The following is a 14,385-nucleotide window of genomic DNA, read 5'->3' as shown; positions in this document are numbered from 1 at the left end:
TGGCAGCTGCCTGAGGAAAGATCCCATTCTTCAACGTTCTGGAGAGGCACAGCGGTGATAATACCTCGCATGATGGTGTGGGAGACCACCAGGTACGACTTCACATCAAGGCTGGTAATGACGGAGGGAACTCTGACGATGTAGCGGTAGATCACGGATACCCTGAGTTCTCATGTGTTAAACCTCATACGATCCTATCATGGTGCCAGTTTTCAAGAGGACAATGCTCGTCTACACGTGTCACTTGTTTCTGTGTGATGTTATAGTATTACTGTGGCCAGCAAGATGGTGAAAACTGCCCTCGATAGGACATGTGTGGGACCAATGCAGATATCAACTCCATTCCACTGCCAATATCCAAGATATCAAGGACCAGTTACCACTGTTGTGGGTCAGCTTGCCTCAGAAGAGGACACAACGATTTTAGACAGCCTTCCCAACCAGATCAGTGCACACACCCACGTCAGAGGGGTGCAGCCTCATACTGACAAATGGGTTCATAGCGCCAAGTTCGTCATAGATTTGGCTCGATTTTGTGGTCGCTATATGAAGTCATACAACCTCTCGAAGTTTCATTTTGTTTCCTTTTTGCTTTCTGGGTGTTTCCTTTTTTTTTTGCCAGGCAGTGTATATAATTACTGATAACCATAAAGTACAAATTAATAGCCATAAAAAAGAGGAATTTAAAAGCAGAGGAGCCAAATAGAAACTGTTTTCATTTCTTTAATCTCATCAGTTCACTGAGTAATAAATTGTACAGTAAAAATTTATGGAATTTAATAAAAAACCTCAAACGCTGCCTTGGCTCAAAAACTACTTAAAATGCTATTTTTGCCTATTAATTATCACAAAACTTGCTCTGGTAGAGCCGGATTCAGCCAGTGAGTCTATAGATCCTACATATAGTTCTGGTTAAATCCTTATCGTCCTTCACTTCCTACTGATGAGAATATTAGTCTACAAAAAAGCCTTAATATAGGAGTTCCATTATTCTACAAAGACGTCTTATATTTTTATGCAAGAGTTAAAATGTATTACGATTGTTACCCTTTGTACCATTCCACTTAAGATTCGAACCGTGTCTATAGTTTCCCCCGCTCTGTGTTTTGAAAATATACCCTGTTGAAAAAATTCGAAATCACAGGCATTGGACACTCGGTGCTGTAGTTACAATGAATGCTTTTAGAAATTAGTTACGCAACTAAACTTTTACTAGAAATATTCAGATGCACATCGCGCCAAGTATGTTGCGGCCCTGAGAGAGGCGACATATGAGCCACATCCGCCTTGTGTGGTGGCTCTAGTCATTTGATCGACTCATGAAGCTCTGCATTCATTCACGGCTTCTCGATCGCTCGGTGACATAATTTTCACGTGCGTGTTAACGATCATTTCAAGCAAAGTGCCTTACGTCTTCCTCACCTGTGTAGTTGTCGTTACTGTCTAAACTGTCCCCCACCCTCCCTTTCTTCCCGATAATGATCACGTGATCTTTACCAGCATCCTCAGAGAGATTAAATGACAGTAACGTCGCAGAACGCTGATCTTGGATTAAGTCTACTACGAGGACCATTTCAGAGCGCATGTGCGTCCGTACCAGTGGAACGACCGCCGCACGAAGTGGAATTTGTGAACCGTACTTTCAGCTATCATCAGGTGTTTTCAGTGTTATGATAATTTTGTTTTAAGTGAGATATTCTGATCTGAAATGAAGGGGGAAATGACTCAAGTCAAATCTCACGTAGTGCACAGCAATCTAACAGCAAAATTAAAAATTTGCGAGGAAAAATATTAACGAAATTCACAATGCTCTAGTTGAAGTTTGCGAGATTAATGTACCGGTTCGTAACACAGTGCCACGGTGCGCTTCCATAGACCACCCAAGGAGAGGGCAGTCTGTGCATCAGACTACACTTCCGCTGTCATTATTCACAGCATTTTGGAAGACGATCGACGCAAAACGTACGAAGAAATTGCAGATGAAGTGAACATCACTGCCTCTTCGATCTTCAGAATCATAACAGAGAAATTACAGAACAGAAGAGTCACTGCAAAATGGATTTGTAATCATCCAAGTTGAGAACGAAGAACAGTTCGCAAGAGAATCACACAACAGTTGCTTCAATGCTACGAAACAGAGGAAGCTCAGATTATAAACAGGAATTGTTGTTGTGGATGAAACATGAATTCCAGATTTTGAGTTACAATTGATACGCTGGGCCACTGTTATTGAGGAGAATGGAGGTTACCTTGAAGACCTGAATAAAGTCCTTGTGTGAAATTAAAAGATAATTGAATTATAACTTTACAGTGTGTAGCATTTTTGGTATGACTCTCATAGTTACCCAGTATTCACTACCTTGTATTAGTTCAGACAGTCCCCCCCCCCCCCCCCCCCATGACAGTTTTCTAGCAGTAGGACCTTCTTGATCTTTTTAACCCTCTCACTGCTACAAGCCCGCACTCATATTTTTTTGCTGTTTTGTCAGGGTGTTCCCTACTCCATGGATTGTCTTCACACTATCAACGACAGCCTCCAGAAAAGTGAAGGTATTGGAAACGCCGATACTAAAGCTGGAACACTTGCAGCATCTCTTGGATCCTTCGCCTGATTTGGCAAGTTTGACTATGTTTCAATTACCTAGGAAATTCTTGAGCACTTTAATGAGAAATGCAGTTCTTAACTGTTCTATTTCTGTATGCGATAGTGCCGGATGAGGTGCTCCTTCACCATAGTTGTGGAACTATAAGCGCAACTATTACAGTGGAAAGGCTAGCACACGGCCGTTCGCAAGATTATAAAAATGTTACTTTTGATATAATCGATCCTCTTCGTTTGAAAAATACGTAGTCCCTCAGGAACTAAATTTGAGACGAAATAAGAAACTTTTGCTGTATCTCAAATGATTGATAGTTTCCCCTTAGTACAGAGTGGTAAAAAATAGGTGTGATAAAGTTTTTGTCTACTACGACATAATATCGGGTAATAGATTCTTGCTAACATATAGTTGCTATAGTATCCAAGTTAAAATTTAATGCAGATGGCTTTCAAAGTGCTTTTCTTCTGGAGAAATGAGTGTGTAGAGCCTTGAACTTAATCCCGTGACGGCTTTCTGAAGAACACCATTTTAGACTGCACGGATCTCTCTGGAACTGTCAGTACCAACATCCTGGAGTGTTGTAGATGCATGTTTCAAGACTATGTCCTGCAGATAACCCCTTAAGAAATAACCACACGGTTTGAGATCGGGACTCTAAGTAGACCATTCCACGCGATTTGCAGCGAATGTTGAGGTGCCCAGTGCAACGATTTGATCTCTGGACGTCTCGTGAAAGAAATCGAAGACGTCGGCAGTCTGATGTGAACGTGTTCCATAGTGTATGAACCAGCAATTTCGGAATATTCGGCCGCTTGGTGCAAATTCATGTCTCAGTACCTGTCTATTTGCCTGTTGTGACAGCTCCCTCAACAAAAATGGGCCCAATAATGTATTGTGCACCAAACAGTGACTTTTACTTGATAAGGTGGAGCGCAGCTAGAACATTCTGAGTAGTCCAGTGGTGCCAGTACTGTTTGTTGACGTACCCATAGAGATGGAAATGTGCTTCATCACTAAACCAGATCCAACCCGTATCGACTGTTCCATTTTCAGAGGCCTCGGGCATCAAAATTCCAAAACAATATCGTCGCTTCACATACCTGTCCTTCAAAAGTTGGCACCGTTCAATTTCGTGAAGGAAAAGGTTAAGTTTGTCTTTCGTTATTCTCTGGTAAGACTATCACAACATCCCCGGTTGCTGTGCAAGTAAATGTGATGAACAGCGAGAGCAGGCGAGATGCCACATAGACCTCCCACAGAAACGAAAACAAGAAAAGAAAACGGGTGTGAACTATGTTACAACGAAGAAATTCAAGAGTCAAAACTTCCAAAACGGAACGCAAGAGGGATAACATGTGGTATCTGTGTAGAACAAATAGGATTGTCAAAAAATCGATGGAGAAGAATTTCGTGTGGTGAATCAACATTACTTTATGAAAGGCAAAACGCCTCAGGAGACTAAAGAGATGCTTGATAAACATTACGGTGACTCTGCACCTTCGATTAGAACAGTTTATAAGTGGTTTCAAAATTTTCGGAGTGGCCGTATGGGCGCAAGTGATGTTGATCGTTCTGGACGCCCTGTGGAGGATACTACTCCAGAAATCATCGATAAAATCCATGATATGGTGATGGATTACAGAAGAGTTAAGGTGCGTGAAATTGCTAGTGCTGTGGGAATTCGAATGAACGGGTACATAATATTTTGCATAAACGTTTGGACACGAGAAAGCTATCCGCAAGATGGGTTCCGCGATTGCTCACGCTTGACCAAAAACGGAATCGTGTGAAGCGTTACAAGGATGGTTTGCAGCTGTTCAGGAAGAATCCGCAGGACTTTAAGCACCGTTTCGTCACTGTGGATGAAACATGGATACATTACTATACAACTGAGATCAAACAGCAATCTAAACAATGGTTTACCAAGGGAAAATCTGCACCAAAAAAAGGCGAAGACCAGTCCTTCGGCCGGAAAGGTTATGGCGATTGTCTTTTGGGATTCGCAAGAGATAATCCTCATCGATTATTTGGAAAATGGTAAAAGTATTACAGGTACATATTATTCATCGTTATTGGACCGCTTGAAAACCGAGCTAGAAGAAAAACGCCGACGATTGGACCGCAAAAAAGTCCTTTTCCATCACGACAATGCACCAGCCCACACCTCAGCAGTTGTGGTCGCAAAATTAATGGAAATAGGATATTAACTCGTTTCACATGCCCCCTATTCTCCAGAATTGCTCCCTCAGACTACTATTTATTCCCCAATTTGAAGAAATGGCTGGCGGGACAAAGATTTTATTCAAAGGAGGAGGTGACTGCAGCAACTAATAGCTATTTTGCAGACTTGGACAATTTCTATTATTCGGAAGGGATCAACAAATTAGAACAGCGTTGGACGAAGTGTATAAGTCTAAAAGGAGACTATGTCGAAAAATAAAAAAGGTTTACCCCAAACTCATAAGTAGTTTTAATTTTTGCATGGACTTTTCAAACGCCCACGGTAGAATACCGTCGACGTACTGCTGCGGTATAAGACTGCCGTGGATGGCTACGAAAGGGGTCCTGCTATGAATAGAAATGGGACGCAGACGATAAACGCTGGTTGTCGGTCTGTACGGAGGCCGACAGACAGGTTGATATCCCACCACTGCCCAGGGGGTCTCCAGAGACCAGAGACGTGTTCTACCTGTAATGTCGTCGACTGGAGTAGAGTTATTTTCGGCTATGTGCTTTCCAACTGAGCCCTGATGAACAACGAAGATATCTGGAAACGACTTGGACACCAGCGAGATACCAACCTGAATGCCACGTACCACACTGCCCTAAAACCAGGAATGATGGTCTGGGAAGCCATTTTTATTCTAGCAGGAACCATTTGGTTATCATTGGAAGCAGCTTACTTCACAGCAATGCGTCAACGATATTCTGCGCCCCGTTTTGTTTCCCTTGATGGTAAACCATCCTGGCTTACACTTCAGCAAGATAATGCCAGTCTGCATAGGATGAAAGTTTCGTGCTTGCCAACCCTATCTTGGCCAGCAACGTAGCGGGATCTCTCCTCAATTGAGAATGTTTGAAGCATTATGAGCAGGGCCCCCCAAGCAACTACGGGTTTTAACGATCTAACGTGCCAGTTGGACAGAATTTTGCACGATATTCCTCAGAAGGACATCAAGCAACTGCATCAATTAGAGCCAAACCGAAGAACCAACTGTGAAGGGGCAGAGGTTGAGCCATTGCGTTATTGACTAAATCAATTGGTGAACCTCTTTATCTTGAATATATCATCCAATTATTGTGAAATTATAATAATTTATTTGCCTTTACATATCCACATCATGTACATCACATCTACTGATTTCCGTCCCATTCTGATAATTACTTCATGGTGTGCTGGTTTTTTTGGAGTGTATCTTTTTAGTCCTGAAATTAATGAACTCGAGGTTTGTGGGAAAATATCAGCAGCAGTAGGAGCCCTTTTTCTACAGAGAATTGGTTCCTTGTCGGCAGTGTGTTTAAAGGGAGAATTTTGTTCAAAGAAAAGTCGGAGTAAAGTAGTTTATTCGAGGGTGAGTCAAATGAAAACCTTAAATTTGTAATAACAAATCGAAATTTCGCGCCGTTGTCCTGTAAGTTGGTAAGCGTGCTACAAACAGCGTGCAGAATGGCCTGTAGGTGGCAGCATAGTACAGATGCACACATACAGTCGCAGTATCAGTATGAAGATGGCCGCCCCACTTACGACTTGCACCAGGGAAGAACAGCGTTCTGTTATTTGTTTTTTGCGTAGTGAAGGTGTGAAACCTATCGAAATTCATCGACGAATGAAGGTTCAGTACGGTGATGCATGTTTGTCACAGCAGCAAGTCTACGAATGGAGTAGGAAGTTCGCAAATGGTGTGACTTCAGTGGAAGATGCTCCTCGTCCAGGTCAGGCACAACGAGTTATGACTCCACAGAACATTGCAACAGTTGAATCCATAGTGAAGCAAACCCGCCGAGTGACAGTGATGATATTGCAGCATGCTTACAGATTAGTCATGGGTCAGCACACCACATTGTGCATGATGTGCTCCAGTTTCACAAAGTGTCTGCGAGATGGGTGCCACGGCAGCTGACTCCTGAAATGAGAGAACGACGTGTTGATGCTTGTGAAGAACTTCTTCGGCACTTTGAACGAGAAGGTTCCTTGCAAGGATCGTTACCTGGAGACGAAACTTGGTTTCACTTCCATCAACCCGAAACGAAGAGAGTGAGCATTCCTCAACACCAAAACCAAAGAAGTTTTGAATCGAACCATCAGCAGGGAAGGTTATGCTGACTCTCTTTTGGGACGAAAAAGGCGTCATTTTGGAGCATTACATACCTAGAGGGACCACTGTCACCAGTGCATCATACACAGATCTCCTAAAAAATCATCTGTGGCCTGCAATCAAATCAAAGAGACGTGGATTTCTGTCACAGGTGTCCTTTTGCAACATGACAATGCAAGGCCCCACACTGCCCGTACAACAGTTGCAACAAACACAGACCTGCATTCTGAGTGTCTTCATCATCCACCACACTCACCAGACCTCTTGCCCCAAGTGATTTCCATATGTTTGGACCACTCAAACACGCAATGGGAGGAAAGAAGTTCCATTCTGGTGAAGAGGTACGCCACGCGGTACATGAGTGGTTCTGTGGACTACCAAAAGAATTTTTTTCTAAAGGAATTTTTGCACTTTGTATGCGCTGGAGGACTTGCATTGAGCGTGGGGGAGATTATGTTGAAAAGTGATATAGCTTTGTACCACTTCTGCACAATATATAATATTTAAAAAATATTTAAGGTTTTCATTTGACTCAACCTCGTACAACAAGATAGACGCCACATTGTACTGAACGTGTCTGCACGTCGAGAAACACAGCTTCTGACCTCTCGTATCTGTCCCTCCTACAGAAACATCTAATGAGGAGCAACGATCCGAAGCTGGTACTGCCCTTTGGGAAAAACCCAAGTTGTAGGCATTTGAGTATGGGCCCAAGTCGAATGTGAGAGAGTAGTAAAAAGTGACCCATATCATAATTAACAGGTGAACGTTACAATTTTTTGTGTTACAGGCAACTCCAGGAGAAGTCAGGGAGGCAGTTAAACACGCAATCGACGCCGGTTATCGCCATATCGACACCGCTGCTGTGTACCGCAACGAGTCAGAAGTGGGCGAAGCACTGCAGGAGAAATTTAAGGAAGGGGCAGTCAAGCGGGAAGAGGTGTTTGTCACCAGCAAGGTAAGGACCTCCGCAGAAAAAAAAAAAATATATAATGTGAGATGCAGGCATGGATCTAGAATTCGATATTGCGGTGGCGGGGGGGGGGGGGGGGGGGGGGGGGGGGGGGGGGTCCACAGTTCATTACAGCCCCCCCCCCCACTCCCCTCAAAAAGAATCTAGCTGTCAGCACTTTTAATGTGTTACAAATATCGAATACAATAAAACAGGTAAAATATTTTCATACAGTAATTATTTGTTTACATAAATAATAATTTGTTTACATTAAAACTTAGCAGAGTGAGTACAATATTACTTAGCCCATAGCTTCGGACAGGGCGCGATAAGGGAGGGAACAACGCTAATGGCGGAAGCTGCTTAGCAGAAGGGATAGCGTCTAGGAGTGGTGTAGTTCTACAGCTTAAGCCAGGCGTGTCCAACCTTTACTAAGCTGGGCCACATAAGAAAGAAGACTAGTATTTTTGGGCGCCCATACTGCACTTAAAACTAAACATAAATGCTGAGAAAAATAAAAGGGGGGGAAAAAAAAGAAAATATAAGGTGTACAACTATGCTTCCGCTGTTTGCCGATAGGTGGCGACAGCGGAAAGTAGCGGTCGAAAGAAACAGATCGCAGGCGTCAGGCAGTTAGATTGGACCTCGGTCAACATAACGTCATTCAAACATTAGTCGATTTGTGTCTGCATCAAAGGGAGTTAGATTGGACCTCGGTCAACATAACGTCATTCAAGCATTAGTCGATTTGTGTCTGCATCATAAAGCTGTTATTGATTGAAAATATCAGTTTACGAGCCTAATTCTCGTCATTTGCAGGAGTTGTTACTGTTGTCTTTCAATATGAAGAAAACAGCGGCTGAGTAACATCGAAAGCTCTCAAGTACGTATGATAAGGACGCTATTAGTGAAAGAACGTGTCGTGAGTGGTTTCAACGCTTCAAGAACGGTGATTTTAACGTCGTAGACGGGCATAATGGTGGAAGAGAGGATGTTTTCGAAGATGCAGAATTGGAGACATTACCGAGTGAAGACTTGCGTCAAACTCAAGAAGAATTGGCACAATTAGTGGGAGTGATACAGCAAGCCATTTCAAAACGTCTCACGGCTATGGGCATGATTCAGGAAAAAGGAACTTACGTCCCGTGTGAGCTGGAACCAAGAGACAATGAACGGCGTTTGTGTCTTTGTGAACAGTCGAGGCAGAAAAGGAAGGGATTTTTCCATCGCATTGTGACCGGGGACGACAAATGGGCTCATTACAATAACCTTAAACGCAAAAAATCATGGAGATATCCCGGCCATGCTTCCACGTCGACGGCCAAACCGAATATTCACGGCTCGAAAATCATGCTCTGCATTTGGTGGGACCAGCTTGGTGTCATGCACTATGAGGTGTTAAAATCAAGTGAAACAATCACAGGTGCTCGTTATCGAATGCAATTAATGCGTCTGAGCAGAGCATTAAAAGACAAACGGCTGCAATACATCGAGAGGCACGATAAAGTCATTTTGCAGCACGACAACACTCGACCCCACGTTGCAAAAGAGGTCAAAACGTGCTTGGAAACGTTAAAATGAGAAGTCCTACCCCAACCACCATATTCTCCAGACATTGCTCCCTCTGACCATCACCTGTCTGGATCAATGGCGCATGGCCTGGCTGACCAACACTTCCGGTCTCATGAAGAAGTCACTAATTGGACCGATTCGTGGATCACTTCAAACAGTTAACAATTTTTTCGACGCCGGATTCGTACACTGCCCAAAAGATGGGAAAAAGTAGTGGCCAGCGATGGAAAATACTTTGAATGGTACATGTGTAATCTATTTGTTTCATTAAAGCCTCAAATGTTGGGGAAAAAAACGGCGGAAGCAAAGTTGTACATCTTGTAAAAAAGACAGTTGGAGGTGTATATAATTAACTCACATCATCGTGCCGCGGGAGTTTCAAATTGAAAATATTCAGTTTATCATAGCTTTACATAAACAGTATTTTTTTCCGATCCTGTGACAGTCGCTTATTTCTTGGACTGCACTGATTCTTGCTTCTGCTCGCATGCGGCCCGCTGGCCACGGATTGGACATCCTTCGCTTAAGCCTTCACACAGACGCCTGTCAAAGCACAACTTACAAGCCACCGCTAGCGAGTCTGCAAACGATCATATTAACTGGTTATGCCAGTATCACCAATTATTTGAGAAGTCAACCGTTTATTATTAAAAACACAGTGGGTACACGATTACACTGAAATTGCAACACAGAGAACGATTTATTTTCGCCTGTTCTGTACACCTTTCTTCTTTCTCTTGTTGCCATGTTAAAATTATTTTATTTTCCCAAAACACAGCGGAGTTTACACTATTTCACCTCACTAACATGCTAATGCAGCTGCAACTGCGGCAGAATCTAGAAACAGTCTACTTAAACAAACAACTGACGACAAGTACAATCAATAGCTTATGAAAAGACCGTTCTGTGGTAAAAATGAGACTGTGACTCCTTCACTTAGGTTGTTACAAACCTATAATAATGCTAATTTCACCAGCTATCGATATCCCAAAACACAGAGGAGTTTCCAATGTTTCACCTCACTAACATGCTAATGCAGCTGCAACTGCGACAGAATCTAGAAACAGTCTACTATTTATCAAACAACTGACGACAAGTACGGTCAACAGCTTATGAAAAGATCGTTTTGTGGTAAAAATGAGACTGTGATTCCTTCACTTGGGTTGTTGCAAACGTATACTAATGCTCATTTCACCAGCTATCTATAGCCCTTAACATAATTACATATTTTCCTTGAAAAAATCTGTAATCACTTGTCTATCGCAGTAGATAAGGAAGTTTCGCAGGTTAGCTGTATGAAAAAATATTCTCCATTTTGAACTCTGTCATTTTCCAAAAATTCCTTTCGTAATCTGGGACTGTTTATGAGATGCGAGAGATGTTAGGAATATCTCACTTCTGCTCTACCGTTTGCCACACGATCGAAAGTGAGTGCACTACATACAGTCTATTTTCTTGAGACTGGAGATAGATAAGTACCGATGTGACGAAAGTGATGGGATAGCGAGATGCACATGTAAAGACAGCGGTCGTACCGCGTGCACGAGGTATAAAAGGGTAGTGCATTGACAGAGCTGTCATTTGTATTTGGGTGATTCTTGTGCAAAAGTTTCCCGCGTGATTATGCCCGCACGACAGGTATTAACAGATTTGGAACGCGGAATGGTAGTTGGAGCTAGACGCATGGGACATTCCAGTTCGAAAATCGTTAGGGAACCCAATATTTCGAGATCCAGTGTGTCAAGAGTGTGATGGGAACATCACATTTCAGGCATTACTTCTCACAACGGACAACACAGTGCCTGACGGCCTTCACTTAATGCGGAGTTTGGATAGAATTGTCAGTACTAACAGGCATGCAAAATTGCGTGAAAAAACAGCAGAAATCGATGTGGGACACACGAGGATTGTATCCGTTAGGACAGTGTGCCGAAATTTGGCGTTCTGGACTACGACAGCAGACGACCGACGAAAGTGCCTTCGGTAAAAGCACGACATCGCCTGCCTGCAGCACATCTCCTGGTAATGTGACCATATCAGTTGGACCCTAGGCAACTGGGAAACAGTGGCCTGGTCACATGAGTCCCAATTTCAGTTGGTAAGAACAGCGTGGTACAGACCCCGTGAAGCCATAAACCCAAGCAGCCAAAGAGGCACTGTGCAAGGTGCTGGTAGCTCCATAATGGTGGGGGCTGTGTTTACCTGGAATGGACTTGTTCTTCTGGATGTTTGGCTACTTGGAGACCATTTACAGCCGTTCACAGATGTCATCCTCCCAAACAATGATGGAATTTTTGTGGATGATAATACACCATATCAAAAGCCACAGATGTTCGTGATTGGTTTGAGGAACATTCTGGATAATTTGAGTGAAGGGTTTGGCCACCTAGATCACCAAACATCGAACATTTCTGGAGCATTATCAAGGAGTCAGTTTGTGCGTAAAATCCTGAGCTGAAACACTTTCGTAATTATGGATAGCTATACAGAGAATAAGGTTCAGTACTTCTGCAGGGGACCTCTAATGACTTGTTGAGTCCGTGCTATGTTAAGCTGCTGCAGTACACTGGGTTAAAGAACTTTTGTCACTTCAGTGTAGATCTCGTCTCAAGTTTAAAGAAAAATTGAATATATTAGCGCTTTTTCGTGTACAGAAATATATAATCTAACATGTATCAAACACCTCTATTTTTCATTGCAGACTATTCGAATTTCACACAGTATCTTACTTAATATAAAAATATCATAATAACTAGGCATAATCATTAATGAAGTGATAAGTAGTTCATCATGAAGCTGACAAACCAGGCTATGAGATATGTGAGAATCATTTTTTTTACTGTCGTTTGAGAAAGGTTGTAGTGCACCCGGCATGTGCACATCTCTTTTCCTGCAGTGTAGCCAAGATGGAAAGAGAATGTTTCATTTATAAGTGAAAGTAATCCAGAGCTCAGTAGGTGACAGGTAACAGAGACATGCAGCTCAACCCCCCATCCCCCCCCCCCCCCCCAGAAAAAGAGGGGTGGACCTCACGTTACACTGAGGACAAAAATGCATTTCTGTGCTCAGGCCAAGTAATAATGCACTAGTTCTATGTCACTTTAGCATATCTGCCAAGAAATTTTAATAAAGAGAAATGCAGAATTTTAGAGTCATGTTGAAATATAAAGAAAAGTATTTCATCTCTATACTTAATAATTTACTGCTATGCGTGAGTTAAAGCACTCAGCTGAATGTTTGCATGCCGAGTTCTGCCAGTGGTTTGTGAGTGAAGGAGAATCTGAATTTCTGGATCCTCAGTTTTCATTTCTTCTTTCTCATTCAGCCTGTCAGGATATACAAATTCACAGAACATGTGCCATTACGCATCAGAAAAATCCTAGCAGTATTTCAAAAATTGGTGTTTGGCATGCAGCATTTTGTGCTCTCATCATAACACTATCCTCCCATTTGACTGGTAATGTTAACTAATATATCCAGGAACTCTTTAACTGTATGTTACTCAACTCTCGAAAAATTAGTGACTGTATCAGTATTTTCAGTAAGGCACACACTACAGTCTGTCGTTTCTGATGAGGACAAGGTTGTGAAAACATTATCATGAGTGCATGATGTGTTTGGAGACAACAATCAACAAAGGCTATGCAGTCTCCTGACCACTTTTATCAACTTATCTCTCTCTCTGTGATTTTGGCCTGTGAGGCATATTGAAATGTTAGGTATACTCAAATAATACTTACACACTGGAAAAGCTGCGGCAGAACATTGAAAGCCCATCTCGCAGTTTGTGAAATTGTGCACAGCATTGATGTCAGTGAGGACCAGTCAAGCATCTTGTGTGATGTTCATTAACAAAGGCCAATTCTGTATCTGTTTTATGGACCAGTTTTATTTTGTGTACTCTGTACACTATAATCTCTGTGACAGAAAGTGAAGACTTAAGAAGAGACTGAAGATGATTAGAGATGAAGGAGGAAAGGAAAGGAGAAAGAAGAACATGAGGCCAGCAATTAAAGACTAGGAAATGCAGATTGTGTTGTACAGGAACTCTTATTGAAGAAAAGACTAAGCTATCATTATTTTGAGATAAACCAATAATCCCATAGATTTAATAGTAGTAGTAATTGCTGGTTGGAATTACAACAATTTGTGATGATTCAGACAGCGGTAAAATTATTATAGCACCTAAGGTGTTTAAATCATTCTCAGCTTTCGAGCCATATGAGATCAGAATGAAAACTCCAGCTTTCGACATTTACCTCCTAGTGCTTCATCAGAAACAACAGACTGTCGTGGTTGTGCTATGAGGGCGTTTTTTAGCTCATAGATGGCTTGTGATTGGTCAGCATGGATCATCACCTATTGTGCTTCTTTCTCTCTGCAACATTACATCTACCAAAATATGTAGGCTTTTTGGAATACTAGGCATAAGACCTGTTTTCCAGTCACCTAAAAAGATTATAGAGCTGCTATACCCAGTTAATGAAAGACTCAGTCTCAGGGTAGTTGTGCAGACCACCAATGTCACATTAACAATCATTAATTTGAGATAATGACAGTTGGCGAGCACAGTTTCACAAGTAAACACAGAATAATGTTTGACGAAAATAAAATATTGTCCCATCCTATTCTTACTGAGATTCTGTTATTAAGAGGCTGCAGAAATCAGAATAAGTGAGAATAATTTCAGCCAGCACAGTGGCAATACTCTTAGTGGTGCATGGTAGGGAGCTCTTGACTCTGAAAAGAAACAAACAAATTCTTCAAATTGCTCCTTTTAGAGCAGTGGCACCACTAGTGCAGGCATTCACAAAATCTTTGGCAGCATGATATGATGATCATATACATCAACCAATCATGAGCTGTATATGGGTTATAAAACATCAACATAACAGTGCCAATGACAGTTTGTCCTGAAAAAGACAATCAAAATGACTGTCATAAA

The 14,385-nt window shown here is 42.1% G+C and overlaps 1 protein-coding gene across 1 annotated transcript in view; it reads left to right on the top strand.

Annotated features, from left to right (window-relative positions):
• LOC126418913 (aldo-keto reductase family 1 member B1-like) overlaps positions 1-14,385 on the top strand; it is a 101,468-nt gene that overhangs the window by 46,091 nt on the left and 40,992 nt on the right. Inside the window, exon 2 of the mRNA XM_050085936.1 lies at positions 7,707-7,874. Within this exon, the coding sequence (XP_049941893.1) occupies positions 7,707-7,874 (168 nt within the window). The remainder of the gene's footprint in view (positions 1-7,706; positions 7,875-14,385) is intronic.

The sequence above is a fragment of the Schistocerca serialis genome, chromosome 9 (genome assembly GCF_023864345.2).
Source record: "Schistocerca serialis cubense isolate TAMUIC-IGC-003099 chromosome 9, iqSchSeri2.2, whole genome shotgun sequence".
In the NCBI taxonomy this organism is placed as follows: Eukaryota; Metazoa; Arthropoda; class Insecta; order Orthoptera; family Acrididae; genus Schistocerca; species Schistocerca serialis.
Note: the sequence above shows the minus strand (reverse complement) of the source record. Positions and strands in the feature narration are given on the sequence as shown.